Here is a 24,233-nt window from a genome sequence, read left to right as displayed (position 1 = left end):
TTTAGTGTGACCGTTTCAATTTTTTCGAATAAATTTGTACTCGATTTCTATTTTTAATTGGTCATTATTTTTGTTTAGATATTTAATTAAAATAATTAGAATGTGATTAAATTAAATATTAGGTAGTTTAAACTAAATATTAGTTAGTTTTTTTATGATTTGTTGTGAATAAGTTTATAAAAAATAATACATTTTTTACATTGGATCCTCCAATCCACTAAAAACAAAAATATTCACTCAGTGCCAGCCGGTACATCACTCACCGCCTACACGTACCTCATTCCTCTCTTCCATTCGGTCTCAACCACTCTCATAATTACACACTCCCTTCCACACACGTTTCATTATTCACTCTCTCTCTCAAATCTGAAGAAATCTCTCAGAAAGAAACTTCCTCACACACACTCAGCCCACTGTTCACTCATCACCACAAAAAACCCTCACCGTGCGCCGCCACCACCTTCAACATCACCCTAACCTAAATCGCTCAATCCGTCTTCATCGCGACCCATTCACCTTCAACCCATTCCGGTTTCAACATCATCAATGCCATGCAAAACCACCGGTGAAACCCCAAATCCGTCACCGCACCACACTCCTCCGCAACCCTTCGTCTCTTCTTCCGTCAAAACCCCAAATCTCTCTTCAAAACCCTCGCCGCCGTTCCCATCATCTTCACACAAATCCGCCGGCGAATCCTCCCTTTCTATCACCACCGAAAACCCTCCATGACACTTTGCATTTAGTTGGATTGCGAATCATCCTCGTTTCCGCTGTCTCAAACGACGCTGTTTCCGAAGATCCAGATCCGCACGCTCTGGTGAACAGGGAGTTTAAGGTGTTTATAACGAATCTACAGCAAAGAGCCTACCCTAATTGTGAAACTGGGCCTTGTGAGTAGGTTGGATATCTTTTTTTGGAGGCTTACGGACAGAGATCCCATCGTCAAACCGCACCATCCGTTTCGCCAACAGTTTTCTTTGCCGGCAAATATGCAACATCAACGGACAACTTGGTTTCAACATCATTCAAGTACCACAAACTTCCGGCAATAATTGTGTTTCATTTTGGTAATATTTTCGATCTAACGACTTCATGTTACATCCTGTTATGAGTTTTTCGATTCAGTCCTGTTATGAGATTTCAAGTCCGTCCTGTTATGAGTTTTCGAGTCCAAATCATCTGCTGCTTGTTACTTTAGTGTGTGTCCTAAAACTTTGTTTGGTTTTTACATTGTTCTGTTTTAAAAAAAATATTAAGTAAAATTTGTTCTTGAATAAGTGGATTGATTGATACATCTCTAGGATATATCAGTAGTTTTTATTTCTAAGTTGTGGCTATTCTGCTTTGTTTCGATAATGATCAAGTCAGAAGGGTAACTGTTGTAGAGATGGATTTTGATCATGTAGATTTTCTTCTATTCTGTTTCGGGTCGTATAAGCGATTTATGTGTGAAACTGTGTGCTATTGGTGATAACGGTTAAGATCTTCAACCTGATTTTGAGCTGTAGCAAATGATTTCATCATTCTGTCATGTTGTTTCTTAAACTGTTTTGAGTTTAAAAGTAGTTTCTACAGGATAAATCTTAAAGCTTATTCCCATATTTTTTTGGTTGTCCTAATTTTGTGATTATTATTGGCGCTGTAGTTAAACTGTCAATTTATGGATTAGAATGGTGTTTATATTGATAAATGAATGTTAAAAGCTGTAACGATAAAGCATATATAAATGTTGAAATATGAATTTTGTAAATATAATTGGTTTCTATTGCTTTATCAATAAAGTCAAAATTTCCATTCGCGGATCCGGTAACTTCATGCCGATATACCGCCAAAATTCCGAATACATCAATTGTACATTTTCACCGAGTTTCGAATTTGCGGATAATATCCATCATTGTTATTACGCTCAAATCGGTTCCGAGTACATATTCATATACACATACCGATTAAATCAATGTCAATACTCACTTTCTTTCTCTTTTGATTTAATTAATTGATTAAAATATTTAATTAGTTTAATTTCTATTAATTAATTGTAATTAACTTAATTATTTGATTTAATTAAATAGTTTTGATAATTAATTTTAATTAATTTAATTAATCAATTTAATCAAATTTTAATAAATTAATTTTGTTAAAAAGAACTTTGATTAACTTCTTCCAATCACAAACTTCACATTATTTCAAACTAAATAACTTCACAAATCATCTTTTCATAAATCATTTTCAATTTCAATTTTATTTCAATTCATTATCCAACACAAACCAATTTCAAAAAGCACATCATACTATTCTCGATTAATATCGAGCCCATTTCAAAATAAACCCCTTGTAAGTCGATCGCTCCTAAGCATCGCCATCAACCTCACATAGCTTACTCTTGGGCTTTCTTACAATGAAACCTACTTGATTATTGATTAATCGAGTAGATGAAATAATACACAGATAACTTCATTTCATTTAAAACACAAATCCAAATCATAGTTCCAAACCAACTCAATTTCGAAAGGATTTTCTCTCTTAACATAAACTTGGGATGAAAAGGAGATAGGAGGCGTACGCCTTACTATTTCTCAATTACTCGAATAATCACTACGCCAAAAAAGACCTATGAGAGCGCTTTTTTTGGCCTTTAAAAGCGCTTAAAAGCGCTGCCGTAGGTGGCGCTGCTATAGGTTTTAGCAGCGCTTTTTGTTTACTAAAAAGCGCTGCTAAAGGTTGTCAATAGAGAGCGCTTTTTAGTAAAAAGCGCTGCTAAAGGTGGTATATAGACAACCTTTAAGAGCGCTTTTTACTAAAAAGCGCTCTCTATTGACAACCTTTAGCAGCGCTTTTGAGTAAAAAGCGCTCTTAAAGGTTGTCTATATACCACCTATAGCAGCGCTTTTAACTAAAAAGCGCTCTCTATTGACAACCTATAGCAGCGCTTTTTAGTAATAAGCGCTCTCTATTGACAACCTATAGCAGCGCTTTTTACTAAAAAGCGCTCTCTATTGACAACCTTTAGCAGCGCTTTTTAGTAAAAAGCGCTCTCTATTGACAACCTTTAGCAGCGCTTTTTACTAAAAAGCGCTGTCTTTTCCTCTAGTAAAATAACAAAACGCTGCCTTCAGTTTAAGCCTACCATTTCAACCTGTAATATTTTTTGGGAATAATCCCATAAACCTGTAAATCAAGCCTCTCTAATTCAAGCATTTGGAGTCATAATTCAAGCATTTGTAATTTTTTAAACCAACACAAGCAAACCAACACAAGAATGAACACATTTGGAGTCATAATTCAAGCAAACCAACACAAGGATAGATAGGCACTGAACACATTTGGAGTCATAATTCAAGCATTTGTAATTTTTTAAAGCAAACCAACACAAGAATGAACACATTAATCTATCCATGAAATTAAAGATATCACTAAAATTATAAAGAACTATACACAAGTCAAAACTAATATGTTATACGGCCTATTTGGAGTCATAACTAATCTGTTAAAAATATAAAGAACTATACACTTGCCAACCAGAAACCATTCTTCATCAAAGTATTCATGTTATTTTGAAACCATTATATACTAATTAATCTTTTCTCAATAAAATATTGACACAATTCCTCCTTGATTTGTTCCAACTGCAGTCTCGTGTAATGAGCACACTTGTATTCATCAAAGTACTACATAACAAAACATAATATGCATGATTTAGTTAAAAGTAATAAATAATATGAAATATTCGATAAATATTAAAACAAATCCTAAGTTATAAATCCATACCGTGATTGGAATCTCTATTTGATTCATATTAATGATTTCCCTCATAAACCTCATTACAAAGTATCCGCAATCGATACCGTTGCGCTGTAGAGGACACTACATAGAAAAATAAATAAGAATGTATAGTTATCTTTTCTTATCAAGTAGCATCACTATTATAAGCAAAATTGTGAAAATTAAAGTACCTGCACTTTTATCCACGTAATGTTGCTGGATTTAGTACGTGGTACTCGAGCTTGTCTTTGAGATCGGAACACTTTTATTGATCTAACAAAATAAAAACATATATTTAGAACAATCTCACATAAATATACACGAATATTTAGAACAGTCTCACTTACGTATCAACTAATTGCTTCATATCCGGATAATTTGTCCATTCACCATCTTCACGGGTCCCAATTCAGTTCTCATTCCCATGTTTACCATGTCCTTCCTTACAAGATGTACATGCATTTGCTACTTGCTAGTTATGATGCAACATCCATTCATTTTAGGGAATATCTAATTGTGAACTATTAATATCATATAATTAGTTATGCATAAAATGACCCATTTAACTTCAAGTTCTCAAGGGTTCAGCACTTCAGCTTATAGTTCTCAATATGCACTCCTAATGTTATACCATAAATGCCACCAAGAAATTTAAGGGTAGTGATTGAAAGAGATTTTCAGTATATTTTTTAGTTTTTATTAAATTATTCTCAAATTATGAATATGTAATTGTGTGGAAGCTGGCACTGATCAAAAGGACAGATAAAATCTCCCTTGTAAAAACATTAGGAAAGGCGCGTAAATAACAATATAATTTATTAAATATAACTTACCAAACCAGTATGACCCATCTGACCACATTTGTAACAAGAAATTTCTCCCAGTATTGCATCAGCAGTATTGACACAGCACAAATGGCCAAATGTCTTGCAGAGATAACATTGAATCTCCTAATCAAACAGAAGAAAGAAAGAAAGAAAGAAAAGAATCACTGACTGAGCCATTCATATCCAATGTAAGGCACTATTCTAATGAAAACTAAACCAAAAACCTCTAGCAAATTTGTAATATATGACAAAAAAGAAAAGAACAACCTTGAGATCATCCGGTGAATAATCATTCCTGCATGAAAACATATCATGCCCAGAATTCCCACACTTCAAGCACACCGTTAAGCTTTTAGGAACACGTGCCGACATGTGCTTCTCTGGACAATCTTTGGCACGGTGGCCACCTTTCTTACAGATATAGCAATTCGTCTACAGAAACATCAAGCAGATCTCAGTATAAACACTTTTAAACCTTCGGAAGCCAATAGGCAAGCAAACATACCTTAGTACATTGCTTTGCAACGTGTCCCAAACCACCACATACATAGCACGGTTTCATCCGCTTCGCTTCTGTACAGTTTACAGCAGCATGACCTTCCTCGCCACAATTATAGCATGCTCCCCAACTACTATCTGGAGGGTCAAAATATCTTGGACCCCGCTGATAGAAAAGAAACATGAAGTGATATACCCAACTAAGCATTCCTCAGCTTACAGTATTTTGAAAATCAATCAATCACATTTCAGATCAAATATATCAACTCACAAGCAGCTTTCGCAGAACCACATTGTCGCCTATCTGACCCGAACTTGCTTCCAGATCCACGGACTCACGGTTCTCTGTAGTTTTGATTATCTCTTCCACCTCTTGATCTGCAGCTACAATAACCTACAGAAAAAAGAAAAGCATTACAAAATATCCAATGTATCTCACCCAAATCCTAGAAACTAAAAAACCTCAAAACTTAAATTAAAAACTTATACAATGCAATTTTTGAACTAATTTCCCATTTTCAGTACAATCATAATCTAATTGATTTCCAAAGGAGTAGTTTGTGTGTCTATTCCAATTTATCAAAATACGCTAAGAAAATTCAATTCTATATAAAATCAATAAAAACAGAAGAAAATAGAAAACTTTTTCAGAAATTAGAAGAAACCAAACACAGCATAAGACGTACACTTGAAAACCCAGAGTCCACCATTAGCTTCGTCGTTTTCTTCTCTTCCATCATTTCCCAAGCAGTGATCCCACTCGACCCATCCAAAACGCCGTCGCTTTGCATCACCTTGAATTCAGATTGCTGCGATGGCGAAACAAGAGAAGAATCAACGCCGTTTAAAACGGCGTCGTTTGTTGCAAGCTTTGCCTCTCGCGCTCGTAGGGCCTTTTCAACGATTCTGAGACTCAGATCTTGATTGGCTTCGTCATCATCATCATCGCTACTGAACACGAGTGATGGCGTGGAAGCGCCGTCGAGATTGTCGGTTGCTTCGCCGACTTGTTCGTGCTCTCTTGCATTGGCTTTCGACTTCTCCTTCTTTCCCATGCCGCTCAGAATTCAGAGTTCCGAAGTGTAAACCCTAATCAAACGCAGGTTCGATAATTTTTACGGTGAACACTTCGATAACTTGGGATTTAGTTGGATATCATACCTCGTCCAATTAAACAATAACATTGAACGTACGTCACTTTTTATATTTACTTTTAAGAAAAACAAATCAATATTTTAAATCAACTTTTATTGAAGGTAACAGTACTCAATTAATTATATAAGTATTTAAGAATTCGCCTTTTTTTTACATTAATTTTTAAAAGATAAAAACACGATTTATTAAGAAATAAGATTTTTAAAATCAATATTTTCAATTAAATTTTTAAAGTAATCATGATTCTATCTATTTTTTAAATTAGATTTATTATAATTTTTATAAATGACCTATGAGAGCGCTTTTACCATGAAAGCGCTTTCATAGATGTGAGACTGAGACCTATAAGAGCGCTTTTACCTTAAAAGCGCTTTCATAAGTCTGAAACCCATGAGACCTATAAGAGCGCTTTTACCTCAAAAGCGCTTTCATAAGTGTGAAACCCATGAGACCTATAAGAGCGCTTTTACCTTAAAAGCGCTTTCATAAGTGTGTGAGACTGAGACCTATAAGAGCGCTTTTACCTTAAAAGCGCTTTCATAAGTGTGAAACCCATGAGACCTATAAGAGCGCTTTTACCTTAAAAGCGCTTTCATAAGTGTGAAACTCATAGATGTGAGACTGAGACCTATAAGAGCGCTTTTACCTTAAAAGCGCTTTCATAAGTGGAGACCTATAAGAGCGCTTTTACCTTAAAAGCGCTTTCTTTACATAGGCGAATTTTTTTTCAAGCTATTACAGCGCTTTTTTTAAAAAGCGCTTTCTTTTTGGTGCTGCCAAAAGCACTTTTTGGCGTACGCCATATTGCGCGAGTTCTTGTCACCCGATTAAATCTTAAATCACACAATTTCAAATAACACTTCAAAATCAAATATAATTTCCAAATTCAAATCATTTTTCAAATCATTCAACTTCAAAAGAATTTTCTCTTTTAAACATAAACTTGGGATGAAAAGGAGATAGTAAGCGTACGCTTCACTATTTCTCAAGCACTTGAATAATTGGCGTACGCCATATTGCGCGAGTTCTTGTCACCCGACTAAACCGAAATCATAATATTTCAAATCATTTCTACAAATTCCAAATCCTTTTAATTACATATTTTGGATGAAAAGGAGAATAGTAAGCTTCCGCTTCACTATCTCTCGACTATTCGAATAATTGGCGAACGCCATATTGCTCGGATTTTCGTCATTTAATTAAAACCCTAATAATCATACGACTTCAAATCATAATGTTTCAATCAATACACTCCTCAAAACCTTTTAATAATTAATCTTTGAATGAAAAGGAGAATAGTGAGCATCCTCTTCATTATCTCTCGATTATTCGAATAATTGGCGTACGCCATATTGCTCGAATCTTCGTCATCAAATCAAATCCACAATCAAATAACTCCAAACCTACCAATCCAAAATACAAATATGATATCTAAAACATATCTTTTACAACTTAAACTTCAGATGATAAAAGATGAGAGGCGTACGCCTCGCCATCTCTCGATTATTTGAATAATTGGCGAACGCCATATTGCACAAATTATCGACTTCCGACTAAAACACGTTAAATAAACTTGGATAAAGGAATAAGGGGCGTACGCCTCATTATTCTTTGAATAAGCAAGTGGGAGGCGTACGCCTCACTACCGTGCGCATTCAACATCCACAAACAAACTTTCAAAATAATTCGAACGAAAAAGGAATAGAAGGCGGACGCCTTATTACTCCTCGAAAGAATTGGACGATTGGTGAACACCACATTGCTCAATCTTTCGTCGTTCTCCAAAAACATCTCAAAACAAATCAAACCTAACTTCTCGCCCCCGAGCGATCGAAACCAAAACACCCCAAACACATTAATCCATCTTGTCACCCCCGCGTGGCCAAAACTCTTTTAAAAAAGGACACTGTCAATCCTTTCTAATGCGCATAACAAACCAGTGCTTAAGCCTCCGCCGAGAGTAGACAAGCCAGCGTTTAGCCTTTAGAACGCCGACCTACACAATCGTTCATCAAACAAAACACACCAAAACCGTAGTTGCCCGAACTACGAATGCTCTGATTTCCTTATTGCACCATAAGGATACGTAGGCAGGAGATTGCTGTATCTTCGCGAGCACACTAATAAAAAACCTCCCTTTTCCCCTTTTGAGGTCTTCATCCATATCTATTATCAATTCCAATCACTCGAAGAAAGCGGATAACAATCAACTAACATTCAAATAGCAAATTAGACTAAAAGGTTCCCGTTGAGTACAACGGACGTGAGGGGTGCTAATACCTTCCCCTTGCGTAATCGACTCCCGAACCCGAATATGGTTGCGACGACCATTATTCCATTTTTTTTAAAAGGTTTTATCGATATTTTCCTATTCCTTCATTGGGATAAATAAAGTTCGGTGGCGACTCTGTTCGAACTAATTTTTTCCGCGACCATCGCGAGGAATCGTATTTTTCGAGATGCGACAGGGATAAAGAAACAAAACCACAATGGAGTTCCTCTCTTGAGATCATATAGATGATCCAAGTAGCTCCCATCCTTTGGAATAAGCAATCACACAAAGCATAAGCAATCAAACAAGTCTTCTAAGAGATCCTCAATGTATCTTGTGTCTTTCACTTTGGATGAGCATGGCAATGGTATTCCAATTTGAGCTCTCATAGAATTCCCTAGCACAAAAGCAAACACATCAAAAGCTTCATGAAGTAAATCAAGAATGGACAAGAGTGAGTTTAGAGATTTGGTCCTTCTAATCCATCTTCATCATTAAGGTCCATTTACTCCAAATTTGCATAAGGAAGGTCCTAGAATCTAAGTCCAATTCTCCATTCTTTGCATAGGGAAAGTCCTAGAAACTAAGTCCATTTCTTTGCATTTGGTTCACAACAATCAAAACAAAACACAAGCATAATAATATATACACAATTATGTGCTCAAGTGAGCAAAAGGCAAATGGCATTAACATAAATATGTGCTCAAGTGAGCAAAGGGAAAAGCAAATGGATAATATGTGCAAGAATAGTAAATTGCATAAAATTAAAGAGCAAAAAGTAAATGTTAATAGTCAATAGTTAGTGTTAGTAGTTAGTGTGCCATAAGGCAAATTTAGCGCTATGTTAAGCAATCGTAATTGGACTTATGTAGAAGTCACAACTATCTGAGGCCGGTCAATAATAATGTAGGCAACAACACAAGTTAGAAGTCTTGATTAGTGAACCAAGTTCCAACAACTTGCCATGCCAAAAAGAAAATGAGAATTGATCTTGTATTGGTTTAAGCCTTTTGCATGATTTAGAAAACAACCTATCCTTAATGCAAAGCCATTCACTTGATCAATTGATCAAGATGAATTAGATTTGAATCAAGGAAGATTAAGTCTCCCTAATCAATACTAACTTATCAATCTTCAACTCATTGATCAAAAAGAAAATAAGAAGAAGAAGAAGGAGATGGAGAATGGATAATGAAAATGGAAAGATTAAAATGCATAAAGTGAAATAAGATGTACCAATCCATATGTATTGACCAAATGACATTTGAAAGTCAAAGTCAAATAATGATAAATCAGAAATGAGATGAAGATTGGAAATCAAACAATAAGCAAAATATTTTTTGGCATTTTTAATATTAAAATAAACTTGAATTAAAAATAAAAGAAAGGTCAAACTTCAAAATCACTTCAAATCAACCTTGAAAGGTCCAAGTGATTTATCCCAAGTTCAACCAGGTCAAACAAAGTTTGACAAAAAAATTCAGCATTTTTAAAAGTCAGAAACTATTTTTAATCAATTAAAAATGAATAAAAATAACCTAATTGAACTAAAATCTCAAATAAATCTCAAATCAATTTAAAAATTGATGAGAATATTTTTCATAGATCCATCATCATTCAAATAGGTTAGGAAAATATTTTTGTATTTTTTGAATATCAAAAATTATTTAAAATGAATTAAAAATAACCAGAAAAGAGAAAATTCACAAAAAATATCAAATGATGAAATAAAAAATATTAAAAATCAGAAATAGAAACTAGAATTTATTTGGAGACTAATGCAATTGGTCCCATAATTTTTGGATTAAAAATGAAAGAGTTATGATTTTTTGAAATAAAATGGAATTAAAGAAAATAAAATCAGAAATTAGAAAATGTGGAAAATCCTGGCGCGTTAGATCTCCTTTCATTAAATGACATGGACGATCTGAAGGCAATGGCATGTGCGCGCATCATAGGACCAAGTCAATGTAACCACACACAGATTAAATAAAAGTCATAACAATCAAAGGCCAAGATCAAATCTGAAAAATGAATCCAAGGGTCCACAATGCATCTGGCAATAGGACAGCCACCGGAGCCACCGTCTTCTCCGGTGAGCTTGGATTTTCCGGCCAAAATTGCAGAGATCCAAACCTTAATGAAAATGCACGATCTATACATCTTTAGAAAGCTGAGATGATGTACATCCTCCCTGTGCCACTCAATTCCACTCTAGATCTCTATATTGAGAGAAATCAGAGATGGAAATTCGGTGGTGTTCATCATGAACTTAATGGATTTCAAAAATTAAATGCGCAATCATGACGCCTCTATTGAGAGGACTTCAGCCAACACAAGATCCAAGCAAATATGTCAATATATTATGAGTTTCGAAGAAAAAAACCAGTTGCATAACAACCTTGATTTCTGGAGGCTTGAGCTCGATTCCTTGCTTTCTTTATCAAAACAAAAGATCAATGGAGTAAATGATGGAGGTTTATAAGCTCTAGATCCAAGGATTCAACCAGATGTAGTTGAATTTTTGATCTGAAAAATTTAGAGAAAAAATGAACTAGCTTATTTGGTGAGAGGTTGGGTTTTGATTTCTGCAGCAATTCAGGTTAAATCAGGTGTGTATTTTGAATTGAATAGAGCTTCTATTTATAGAGGGAATGGCAAGGAGAAGGTGATGCAATCCGTGTGCATGGAACTGGATATCCATTGCATGGGCTTGCATGATCATGCACAAGGCCCAAAACCAAAGCCAAATGATATCTGAACTCATACCAAAGTGAAATGGGCGTGTAATTTGAGAGGCAAAGGCTTGTGTAATGAATTCTCACATGTTATGCATAATTGAACTAGAAATTTCTCCTCTTCGAAACTAACACTTGCCAAATCCAAACATGATCATGTGAGTAATGGTTGGAAAGGTCTTAATGTAAGGAACAATTGTTATGTTGGACTAAAATCCATTTGAAGTGTGGAAATTTATGAAATTTGAGTTTAAAGTGCAAGGTGTATGACATGTCAAAGCAAGGTTTCTAAATTTGGCCAATTTTCAATCCCCTCTGTTTTGATGATGCAAGCCTCAAATGAAAAAACTTCCAACATAAAAGTTGTAGATATTTTCAAGACAATAAAAATGGACTTAAAGTTTGCATCATTTGGATTTTTGATGAAATAGTTATGGGCACTTGAAGTTGGACTTTTTTGCCTTTTAATGCATTTGACCCAAAAGGACCTATAATGTCTTGCATTATCACATGTATTTCCTTTGAGATTTTGAAATTTTGTTCAACATAACATTTGAAGTAGACATCTTAAGCTTTCCAATTCATTTGATTCCACCTCAAAATCATAAACAATGAATGAGTTATGTCCTTGGAAAGTTGACCTAAAATTAGGGTTTCAGTCAAAATGACCTATAATGTATTAGAATGGGAGATGGCCTTACAAGCTTCAAATCAATTTTTGATGAACATGAAAGTTGTTCATATTGTCCTTAAGAACGTTTTCACTTTTGGAATCATCTCCATTTGACAAACACATAAAAAGTTAGGTCTCAGTGCATTTCAAAATAGTCAGATGAATTGACTGATCAACTTCTCAAGTCCATGCCTCATATCTTGATGAATTGATGATTGAGGACACTCAAATAAGTTCAAGTATGCATGAAATGATGAATTAAAGAACTTCCCTTGATTGCATTTGATCATGGGTTGAGGTTGCTTCAAGAGCAAGGCAATGTGGTGCACAGATGAATTAGGGTTTCTTTGGGGAACCAACCTCAAACCCTTTGACTTGCTTTGATCAAAATGATGAATTGAGATGCTAGGGAGGTATACTTGATGGATGAGAGCTTTGTGAACCATTACCATGCTTGCTATTATCTCCTCTTGACCTTACCATTGCATAAGTGATCTCTTTGAAGCTCTTGACCTTGTGATTGCTCAAGCTACAAACAAAAGATGTTAGTGACATATTTTTGTGCTTTTGGTTAGTAAAAAAAATAGGAAAAGCAATGATATACAATTCAAGCATGCTTGGTGATCTCAAACCACTCTCAAGAAGTCCCACCCAAAGGCAAAGGGAACCAAGATGCTAAGGATCCTTGAGGCAATGCAAATGCAATGTTATGATGTCATGAGGGATCTTAGGGACAAAATTAGGGTCTTACAAGGCTCATGGCATGTAGCTCTCATCCTAATCTTCGAGTCGCGAGAGGAGAATCTTTGTTTTTCTTATGTTGATGAAGACTTTATCAATCATTCGATTTGAATTGCACTAAAGTCTGTGAATATAGGTGAATACGATGAGCACTGGGTCATTCGTCCCATACCCAAAGATATTCAAAATGGGGGTAGGAATTCTCTAGTCTCATTCCTTCTCCATTGCTTAAGGCTCGTGTCGTACAACTTGGATTACGATTGATAAGTTGTTGATGTAGTCCTTACTTGTTGCATCACTACTTCGTGAAGAGAGACTTAATAATCGTATGATTCGAGTTGTGCTAAAGTCTATGAATAGAGGCGAATACGATGAGCATTGGGTCATTCATCCCATACCCAAAGATATTCAGAATGGGGGTAGGAATTCTCCAGTCTCATCCCTTCTCTATTGCTTAAGGCTTGTGCCACACGCTCTGAATTACGATCAACAAGTGCTGATACCTTTGCAATGCTTGAGAAGTAGTCCACTTTGTTAGCTATGCTTGATTGATGTTGACTTGAAGTCTTGATCTTGCACTTGAACCTTGAGGTCTTGATCTTCAGAGATTCAACATATCCACAATAGCTTGAGCGTAATGAACTTGCCGTATCAAGTGATCAAGGGTCTTTTGATCACTTGAACAGGCTTGGGGAATTATAGCACAATTACAAAGGATTTGGTTGACCAAAGCGACCTTTGGTCAACTCTAATCAGTGGGATTGAAATAATAGTTGAAACTAGGTACAAAATAACCTACTGAATTAATCAACTAAATAAAATCAAACAATTTTAATTAAGGCCATAAACTAAGGGAACATGCAAATTATTTTGAAAGAAGGGACTATGAAGTTCTAAAGTCATTAATTCAATTAATTGACCAAAAGAAATTTAGTCATTTAATTAAATTAGGACAATGGGGTCATACAAGATTATAAATCAAGCTATATCCAGAAGAATCAATCAAGCAGCATGAATTAAGAAATAAAGGCAAAAAATAAACATTAATGTTATTAACCATAATTTTCTAATTAAAATATAACATAATCCTAATCAATCGAGAGAGCCATAATCATATTTTTGTACTAAAAAAACTAGATTAACTCTAATGTAAATTATGAAAAAATCAGATCTTAAAAATAATTGGACATGACTATGATAATTTTTATAGGGAGTACACGTAGGAATATTTCTAACAAAAACTCTAATCTAATGACCAATCAAAATTGACATGTAATATATATATATATATATATATATATATATATATATATATATATATATATATATATATATATATATATATATATATATATATATATATATATATATATATATATATATATATATATTAAATCATATTTTTTAAGTATATTTTGATAATAAAGTACACTTTGATTTCATACTTTAAAACAATCAGCATTATCTAAACTATATTTAAATATAATGAGCATTATAGGAAATAAAATGTTTTTAAAACAACATAAGAAAAAAGGGTTGGGAATTATTATTCCTCTCTACCAAAGCTTTCATATGCATGTGTCAGTTGCTTCCAATACAAAAATGCATGAAGACCCTGTGATAATATCCGTAATTACGACGCCAATCTCGCGCTACCATTATTTTCAATCAATTCTTACATTACAGTTTTACACGTTACTGTGTATAGTGATATATAAAACAATAGTATAGTAATATAAAAATGAAATAAAAATAATAAAAGATTCTAACAGTAAAAAAGAGATAGTATTAGTAATGACGTGATAGAATAAGATGCATAACAACATGAATTTTCAACATACCAGCGTGTAAGCGTAAATAACATAAAGAGTGTAGCATTACGTGTTCATATTTTAATTCATTTGTCAATGAGAACTCGACACATGACATTGAGTTATATAAATACATACAATTGATATAGTACTGGTATAGAAAAAGAAAAGAAGGAAAAAGTAGAAAAAAGTGGACGAAAATTTCGGTTAAAAATGTATAGATTCAACTAAAATGTGCATCAGAATAAAAAACTAATTATATATTCATGATCAACATGAAAAATCGATTTGAATGGTATATTCACATGTTATTAATAGTTAAGAACTGAAAAATCAATATTTTCAAGTTTATGTGTCTTATGCAAAAAAAAAATGATTATCTAATAAGCAAAACTAAAACAGTAGCTTAAATCAATCAACCGACAAACAAACAATAATTCATGACAAGGGTGTGGAAGAGATAAAGGATTACCGATGGAGCGGAGATTTGCTCCGATTAGCATTGAAAATCTCGGAGTGTCGAAAAAAAACACGGAATACTTCAAGAATAAGCTTCATTAATTCAATTATTCTCCAAGATTTGATAATTATTCTTGATGATGAATAAATGTAGAACATGAACCATGAATGTAGAATATTGATGAATAAGTTTGAATTGATGAATTTTGGATGATGATTGTTGATAAATCTTGATAAACTTTAGATGATGATTGTTGACGGATGATTTTGGATGATAATGTTTGAATTGTTGATTGATATTTGTTGATGATAATATAGAAATTATTGATGGCTAAGTTCCACCATTTTATAACTTCAACGTGAAGTTCTAAATGGTGATGGAGATGAACTCTAGTGAGGGTGAGAGAGAGAGAGAGAGAGAGAGAGAGAGAGAGAGAGAGAGAGAGAGAGAGAGAGAGAAAGAGAGAGAGAGAGTATAGAAGAAAAATGGTGGAAAGATAATGGTTAATTATGAATTTTCTAAGTTAGGTTAGTGATCTTAGCTAAGGCTAAAATTATGAGAAATAATATGTTTATATAGACCTTGCAAGTAAATGAACACCTTTGGATTGTGATCCAAGTAATGATTTTATCAATGGTTAGAAAATAATTTAATCCTAAGTTGAGGATCACCAATTTCAACCATGCGATTAATTGTTAAGAGGGGCTAGGATTGAGTGAAAAAAATGGAAGTTGAGATTTGTGTTTGTTTGGAAGTTTTGTGTTAGTTTGGAAGTTATGGTAGTTAAGGATAATTAGGTAAATTGATGGCTTGTTGAGAAATAGGTAATTAAGGGTAGTTAAAGACCAATGGTGTTGGAGTTTAGCAAAAGTACCAAGTTAGGATGTAAGACAAAGAGTCACTAGTGATTAACTTGAATTTTTATGCATTTGCCTTGATTTTTCTACCATTTTTTGCTTGAATTTTGAGTGGCTTAATCCATGGCTTTTAGTACTTTTGAGAAGTGATATTTTCTAAAAAATAAATTAAATCTTCCTTTTATTTCAACTTTGTCATTTTCTTTGAATCCAAGCAAACCTCTGAAATAACCATGAATCTCAAATAAAGAGATAATCCCCATCACAAGTAATACGGGAAATAAACCCGAATAATTACCAAATAATATCCACCTCAAAGATCTACTTAAACCGATTAAATCTATTATCATCTAACCTTTAAATTTGTTACCATGTGCAAATATCGATGAATGCATGATCAAATAGAAACAAAGTATGCAAATGAACAAAACCATAAGCTAGACGAATTGAATAAAAAATGTAGGGCAAATTTTGGGGTACGACAACATCAACAAAGAGTCGATGGCCAATGGGATTATTCCGATTCGAGAGACGTCACAAAAGAGATGTGTCATCATTTGAGGAATCGAGGATAACACATCTTAAACGAACCAGGCATACATGATGCTAGATCAACCCAACATTATATGGCATGGTTTAGGTCGGTTACAACACCACAGTTTGTGTCTGAGCCAAGGTATTTGATTTATTCACGCCAACGAGCTTCGTCATCAAACGCCCAACAACAAATCCCCGCCTAAGAACAATGTCAACCCACCCAAACCCAACGACCAACCTCACACCATCACCCTACCATATACACCCAACCACCAAACACCCAACCTCGTAATCAATTCATACCACACACCCAAACTCAAAAGCAGGAATCAAACCCTAACCACCAACAACCATACGCATCCACCGCAACAGTCTATAGCCCATATGATTCATATGATTCAGTGTCATGCCATTATAGTCCCCCACTAATGAACACCCAAACATCTCATCGCCACAACATCTAACCATTGTTTGACTTTAGTACACCACAGGAACCAGCTTCGTTTCCAAAACGATTCAATGTCCCAATTCGGGCAACCATATCATCCACAATCCACTCAACTACAACAACCCAATTACGACAACATGGGCACCAAACTCAATTACGGAAGCGCCATTGGCAATAACAACCTCAACTATTGGGGAGAAATTATAACAAATATATCAAATAATGTTGGACCTTCCACCACACCTTCACATTAGCCACCATTGCATTATGTCAGCACTCAAAGACCCCAAACACCTCAGGAAAACCGTGGGAGACCTCGAAGACAGGCTAACGCACCTGGATGTGGAACAGGGGGCATTTCAATCGGGCGGGCCACTAATTTTCTTGTCAATTATTATGTATTTTAACTTTATATTATAATATTATTTTTTATTTAAGTATTTACTTTAATTATTTATAAATATAAAATATAAAATAAATAAAAACATGCATAGTGCATGCGCCACATGCATTGGTGCATACACTGATGTAGTATATGCATGCGTCAATGCATGTGGCTTCAAGGCATGCATGCGCCCAACCAAATTGCGTTTATACTTATTTGCAATACATGCATGCGTCCTATTAATTGGTACATGTGTTCATTGAAAATTAGATGCGTCAGTTCAACTGACGCATACGTAATGAAGTGTGATTATTTCCGTGATTATTTTAAAAAATAGATTATTTTAGAACTTAAATTGAAAAATATGATTATTTTAAAAAAAATTATTTTTACAACGACCTACATGTTTTAGGAATTAAGTCGTTTTATTTTATCTTGTAACATATTTATTTTATTTTGACAATTCTTTAATTTTGAATTAAAAAATCTAAATAGTTTAATAAAAAAGAAATAAAATAGATACATTATTCTTGTAAAAAATTAAATTATAAATGTAGCCTTAAAAAGTACACTTAAAATCTTTTCTTTTAAATTCAAGCAACATAAATTGGTACAAATCAATTAAATAATATATATTCAGACTTAAACTAATTTACTAATTTACATTAAATTTATCTTAATAAAATCATAATGGGTTATATCAAACTCAATTATTGTTATTGCATAATCAAACATTTGCAAGCAAAACTTTTTCTTTATTATAAAGAGGGTCAGAGCCAAAAAAAAAAAAACAATTACCCAACAACTCTACTAATTACAATACCATATATATCATTACCTATCCAACAATCAGTCCACGGATTAATAACTTTTTCGTCTCCAATGATCCAACATGCATGATCAACCATCTTTGGCATTAACTTGACCATATCCCTCCAAAGTTTAGAATATGTACTCTTCGAACAACAATCCATCATGCAATCAACATTATATTTACTGCGCAAAACATTATTTTCCATGCAAACATGATAATATCAATAGTTGTGACTTAAGTAAAGAATTTAATACACTAGGAAAAAAACTCTACTACCCTAAAAGGTTTTTGGACAATGTCATGTGATCTAGAATATTGATAATTTTATAATGACCTTATTTAATTTGCAAGTATTCACTTTCTTCATTTTTTTTCTTTTACTTATGTAGTAGAAGAGACGAGACACCAGAATACAAAATAATACTAAAGAATTGGATATCCTGACACCTTTAGAATTAGATCAACCGACTTAAATGAACTGACTTAATCTCTTGACTTAGAAATTAGTCAATGGAGAGAAGATGCTTTTTTAATGTTTTCAATCAACTTGTGTGTTTTACAAACGATCACCAGAGTTCACTTACAAATAAAATACAATAAAGATTTTCTCTAATGATGGGCAACTGCTGTAAGACCCCAAATTTGACCCTAAGATCCCTCATGTTATCTCATCATATGCATTGGCATTAGGATCACACCTTGGCATCCTCTTTACCCCTCATTCATTGGGTTTGCATTGGGAGAGATCACCAAGCACATTTGATTGTATCATACTTTGTTTTTCATTATTTTATTAATTGAAATGCAAAAAATATGTCTATGTATAGTTTACTTCTTTTGTAGGTAGTGAGTGTGTTCACCAAGGCCTCATCAAGCTCATATCTAGGGTTTAAGACCCTCAATGCAAGGAGATCAATCAAGATATGATTTACATTGGCTCTAGACATCATATATGGATCCCCATAGTCTCCACATATCATTTTGATCAAGAATTCATCAAGAGTTTAAAGCTTGTTTGCCTTGGAAACCCTAATTCATTTGGGTATCTTGTATGACTTCTTCAACAAGTTTCCTTATCAATTGATCAAATATTCCAAGGTATACTTCATATTACATCATATTACACATATATTATCATTCATGAGTCCCAAAAATCAAGAGAATGTTAAGCTAACAAGTTGGTTCATGATGGTTGACTAGAGAAAGTCAACTGGTCAAAACTGGGGTTCCCTAGACCCTATATCCTACAATTTTTGTCATATTAAAATTATTCCAAGATAAACATTACTCATAATGACATTCAAAACAACTTTCTTGTTGAATTCAAGAGCTATTTTTGCTTGGAAAGTCATTTTGTATGGTGAAAGATTATAAGTCATTTTGTCTGAATCCGGGTTAGGAGGTCAACTCCCCAAGACCATAACTTGATCAATTTTTATAAGATGAAAGCCATTAAAATTCTATGATCAAATTCAAGATGTCCTCTTCAACTTTTATGTTTGGAGGAAGTTCAAATTCAACTTGCAAATGCATGCGCCAAGAGGAAACATTATAGGTCATTTTGGGTCATTACCATTGAACAAGTGATTTTCCTCAACTTCTAAAATGCATAACTCCTTCATGCCAAATCCAAACGAGGTCAAATTGGTGACTAAATTTAAGAGGTTTTAAAATATACAACTTTGATGAAGGAACGTTTTCCACTTTAAGTCCATAACAAAAGTTATTCAAGGTGGAAGAAGTGAACATTTGACTTGGTACTTAGAAAATTTTCAAATATGTTTGATTTACTAAACTTCCACCTCAAAATTCATCATGATCCAAACTTCAAATGGAAAAGTGTTCAACATGAAAGTTGTTCCCCTCGATCTCACATTTCCAAAAAGTCCAAAATCATCTCATTAGAATCAATATTGAAGGACTTGCGCATGGGTGTAATGCATGGTACCATTTGGAAGATTCTCACAACCAATTTCCATTCCATATTGCATGGCTTAATGATTTGCTTTCAGCATCACATGTGCATGATTTTTAGATTCTAAAAGAAAATGTGTGAAAAGCATTTGAATTGGCTATAAATATAAGTGCTATAAGCTCAAAACTTCATCAATACCTTGCCCAAGCTTTGCCAAGACAACTTAAACCCCTCACTCCATAGAATTGCTTAAAGATTTCTTTGAAATCGAGTTTGAATTTCACCTTTTGTTTTGAAATTCAAACTCAAAGAATTCACTGCCTTTTTCATGTCAATTGGTCGCTACAAGCAAGAGGAAGAGGAATCAAGCAAATCCAAGTCAAGATCAAGCAAATTTGAAGCAACTCGAAGGTGAAAATTCAGAAACTTCATCTCTTCGATACTCTCTCAATTCTTCACTATTCTTTGTGATTTTTGGTTTGCTGAAATCCTACCAATGCAAGCAACAAGATTGAGTTGCTTTGAAATCAAATCGAAGCAACTCAGATCATGAACCTCAAATTTCAAATCCATGTATCTTTCAATATACTTGGAATTGGAAGAAATTGAGGCCAGATTCGTGCTCCTGAGCATTTTCTATTTAAATTAGTGTACTCATTTTTCATTTTTCATGAAGTTTTGGTTGGACCAATCGATGGTCCTCACAGGAGAAGATGACCGGAGCTAGGGCTCTGGTGGTGTGTTGGCATGACCTGAACCATCTGATCTTGGTCCAACGTTTTAATCCTGACCTTTGTTTTGATTGACTCATGTTACCACGCGTTTGACTCAGGTGTTTGGTGCACTCTAGCGTGTGGCCATCAGATCTGCCACCTCAATTAATGAGGGAGATCTGATGGCCCTTGTTTTTTTAATTTCTTTTTATTTTTTGATTTTTCATTTAATCCCTTTATTTTGTTTAATTCATATTAATTTCATTATTAATCCAAAAAATATGGGACTTTCACCAAAAATCTTTAAATATTTTTCTCTTTCATTTTTTGAATTAAAATTATTTTTTGGATTAATTTTGATATTTTTCATGAATTAAATGTTTTTGTGTATATTTTTTTTAATTGTTTAAAAATACTTCTGACTTTTCAAATATCATGAAATTTTTTGCCTAGCGTCATTTGACCTTGTTTGACCTAGGATAAATCTCTTGGCCATTTATTTGATGTTTTGAATAGGTTTTAGTTTTTGGCCAAATTAAATTGAATTTTAATGCATTTTTAATTTGATTTTTAATTGATTAATTGTGTAAAAATTATGTTGAGCCATTTTTATGGTCTTGTGATGTTTGACTATTTGTTTGGGCCTTGGTCAAGGTTGATTTGACTTTTGTTTGATTAAAATCATTGGATTTAGGGGATTGTTGAGATGTACATTTCATCTCCCAAAATGAATGGATGATTTTAATTTGATAAAATTCCTCACATGACCAATTTGTGTTTCTCATATTCCCTTTCCCTTTCATCTTCCACATTAATTTCATTGACCAATGAAGTCTTAATATCCTAAGGCTAATTGGTTCATTAATGACTTTGTGTCAGATGAACCAATACAAGTATGGATGAGATAGGTCCATCCCTTTTGATCTTTTCTTTTAGTGTGTGATATGTTTTAGGAGTTTGATTCATTATATCAAATCTCTAACATACATTAACACCCAAATTTTTATTGCTCGGCCTCAGATAGTTGTGACTTCTACATAACTCCAATTACGATTTCTTAACATAGAGCTAAATTTTGACCATAAAGGCATAGCATTCTAGTAAGTGGGGTTGTAAGTCTCCCATCTTTCATGGTATTGTGTGGAAACTTGGTCTTTTTTCCTTCCTATGGAAGATGTCTTGGTTCAAGGATCCATGCTTGTGAATAGATGGTTGAGTGTTCTCCAAAGAATGACTTAAACAATTAAAAAGCAAAACCCTACTAATATCTGATTAACTTTGACTAACACTAACCATTGTTGATATTGCTTTACTTTCAAGTCATTTACTTTATGCAATTTAATTTCTAGTCATTTATCATTCATTGTCATTTACATTTTATTAAACTTGTTTATGTTTATGTCATTTTCACTTTGCTCATTTGAGCCATATATTGTGATTGTATATATTTGTTTGTGTATTTTGATTGTGTTTGTGGTCTTAGGACCTTAAAAATACTTAATAAACAACAAAGATCCTAAAAAATGTTTGGTGGATTGTTGATCTTGATCTAAACTTTTGGACTTAGAACTAGGCAACATTCCTGTGCAAAAAGGACTTGGCCAATGCCAACATTCAGAGACTAAGTTATTATGAACTGAGCCTTCATCTGATGTAAGTCTTGGGAGTTAATTGAGTTCATCTGCTACATTTTTTTGATACCAACTGTTATTTTGATCTTGTGTCTGATGTCTTATTCTGGATTGATCAAGGAGTATTTCATCTGATACATGAGAAGGCAAAAAGACTGCTAGCTATGGGATTTGCTTGCTTGGATGTGGCTATCTTTATTTGATGCCTTGATCTTCATGATGTTTGATATTGCTAATTGCTTGTGGATAATTGCTTGATTCAGAGTCCAAAGGGGAAAGTGAGTTTTCTATATGGCATTCTTGTCTGTTGGATTGCATCCCATTGGTCAGATCTTTTCAACTCTTAACTTTTAGATTTGTGCTTAGTGTCGCATCCGCGAAAAACAACCGGCGGGCTGAAACAAAAACAACACAGAGCCGCCACCGTGCGTTATTTATCCTAAAAGAGGGAAAGGAAACGCTCGAAGTAAACCTGGGAAAAGCATGGTCTCGCTGTCGCATCCGCGAAAAAACAACCGGCGCGCTGAAATAAAAACACAACACAGAGCCGCCACTGCGCGTTATTTATCCCAAGATAGGGAAAGGAAACGCTCAGAGAAACCTGGAAAGGAAGTGGTCTTGCGACCAAAGAGAAAGGGTAAGGGAGTCGGTTACGCAAGGGGAAGGTATTAGCACCCCTCACGTCCGTCGTACTCGACGGGATCCACGTTCTAAAAGAAAGAATAGGTTGCTAAACATCACACACACACACAGGGAACGCAGGTGGGGTTAAGAGAAGGGAGCTCGATAGGACGTCGCATCCTATGCCTACATATCTTGTCTGGAACAAGAATCAGAGCCACTGTAGTTCGGCTTACACACGCCAAACAACACAAAACACACAAACAGATGGCAAACATGGAGCCCAACAGCCAATCATTGGACTTACGTCAGCATCCGAACCAAAACACACTCAAAAGGGCAAACGTGGAGCCCGACAGCCAATCACTGGACTTACGTCGGCATCCGAACCAAACACACACAAGAGGATAACAAGCAAACACACACAAAAAGAAAAAAGGTGCCCGGAGAGACCTCGCACGGTCTCCTGCCTACATACCTCGTCTGGAACGAGGATCAGGGCGATGTAGTTCCCCCTCAAGGGAAAGAAAATCTAGCCAGAAACCAAGGGAAGACACACTACCAGGGAGCTGTACTCGAGCCTAGTGTTGTCATGCATCATTACCCTATGTTCAGGTTTCTACCTACTTGCACAACTGCAAGCTAATCCTATCCAGGAAGAAAGCAAGCATACAAGCATACAGGCATCAATCAAAATAAAACAAGCATTTCAAACAAATATTCACATAGCACACACTATAACCAATCAAGTGAGGCTCAAACAATGGGTTTGACTGCCGAAGCAAGTCATCTGTACATGGGTAGTATTCGCTCTTAACCTTGCCATTACGAGGCTAAGGTGAAGCAGATGAGATGTGAGTGAAGATTAGACTTCACAGCTCTTATCCCTGACCAGGGAGAGCTTCAGACAAAGGAGCGTGGGTCCAGAATGGAGGGACCCTTCTACGCTCAAAGACTCTGACTCGATTGTGCAACAGCACAGGATCTTGGGTTTGTGTCCCAATGCATCAACACACAGTCGTGTGAGCAGAGGGACGACTCACAGAATAGTGGGGGATAGATTGCATATCCCTTGGCTTCCACCAATTGCCTCATAGAGGTCTTTACCTGCTTGGGCACAAATGTAAACAACCACAAACATCGCCTCTTAAGGAAGACTTCAGACAATTGCCTGGCCAAGTAACAGGCCAGGTCTTCCAGACTACATGAAGATTAGAAGTCCTACCTCAAGTGGTTTAAAAACCAAGCAGCAGCAAGCAAGTTCTTAAAGAACTGTAAGCGACTAAATGTACCTGAAATCAATCAAGTATCATCAGTACTCAGACAGACAAACAGTAAACAGCAAAATGTTAATCAGTTAATCTGTACAAACAAC

At 34.7% G+C, this 24,233-nt stretch overlaps 1 protein-coding gene across 3 annotated transcripts; it reads right to left on the bottom strand.

Annotated features, from left to right (window-relative positions):
- Positions 1-3,548: 3,548 nt before the first annotated feature.
- On the bottom strand, positions 3,549-6,285 carry LOC127121050 (cold shock protein 1). 3 transcript variants are annotated; one of them, XM_051051664.1, is made up of 9 exons: positions 5,774-6,285; positions 5,359-5,481; positions 5,095-5,253; positions 4,857-5,021; positions 4,596-4,712; positions 4,110-4,234; positions 3,954-4,035; positions 3,769-3,864; positions 3,549-3,668 (listed from the first exon to the last, which is right to left on the bottom strand). In XM_051051664.1, exons 1-6 carry the CDS (start codon positions 6,140-6,142, stop codon positions 4,172-4,174), a joined length of 996 nt encoding a protein of 331 aa, XP_050907621.1. In that variant the 5' UTR covers positions 6,143-6,285; the 3' UTR covers positions 3,549-3,668; positions 3,769-3,864; positions 3,954-4,035; positions 4,110-4,171. The 3 variants fall into 3 exon arrangements, with proteins under 3 accessions (XP_050907621.1, XP_050907622.1, XP_050907623.1); XM_051051665.1 differs by lacking the exon at positions 4,110-4,234 and having other exon boundaries at positions 3,550-3,668; XM_051051666.1 differs by lacking the exons at positions 3,549-3,668; positions 3,769-3,864; positions 3,954-4,035; positions 4,110-4,234 and adding an exon at positions 4,250-4,283.
- Between the last annotated feature and the right edge of the window lie 17,948 nt (positions 6,286-24,233).

The sequence above is a fragment of the Lathyrus oleraceus genome, chromosome 2 (assembly GCF_024323335.1).
Source record: "Lathyrus oleraceus cultivar Zhongwan6 chromosome 2, CAAS_Psat_ZW6_1.0, whole genome shotgun sequence".
In the NCBI taxonomy this organism is placed as follows: domain Eukaryota; kingdom Viridiplantae; phylum Streptophyta; class Magnoliopsida; order Fabales; family Fabaceae; genus Lathyrus; species Lathyrus oleraceus.
This window is presented reverse-complemented; position numbering and strand designations above follow the sequence as displayed.

What these genes read in the sequence shown, in the direction of transcription:
- LOC127121050 (XM_051051664.1), bottom strand. Translation starts at nt 6,142, where the DNA reads ATGGGAAAGAAGGAGAAGTCGAAAGCCAATGCAAGAGAGCACGAACAA. An exon ending in TGGACTCTGGGTTTTCAAGT is followed by an intron (nt 5,482 to 5,773) that starts GTACGTCTTATG and finishes TTTTTTCTGTAG; the next exon opens with GTTATTGTAGCTGCAGATCA. An exon ending in AGATGGGTCATACTGGTTTG is followed by an intron (nt 4,235 to 4,595) that starts GTAAGTTATATT and finishes CATCATAACTAG; the next exon opens with CAAGTAGCAAATGCATGTAC.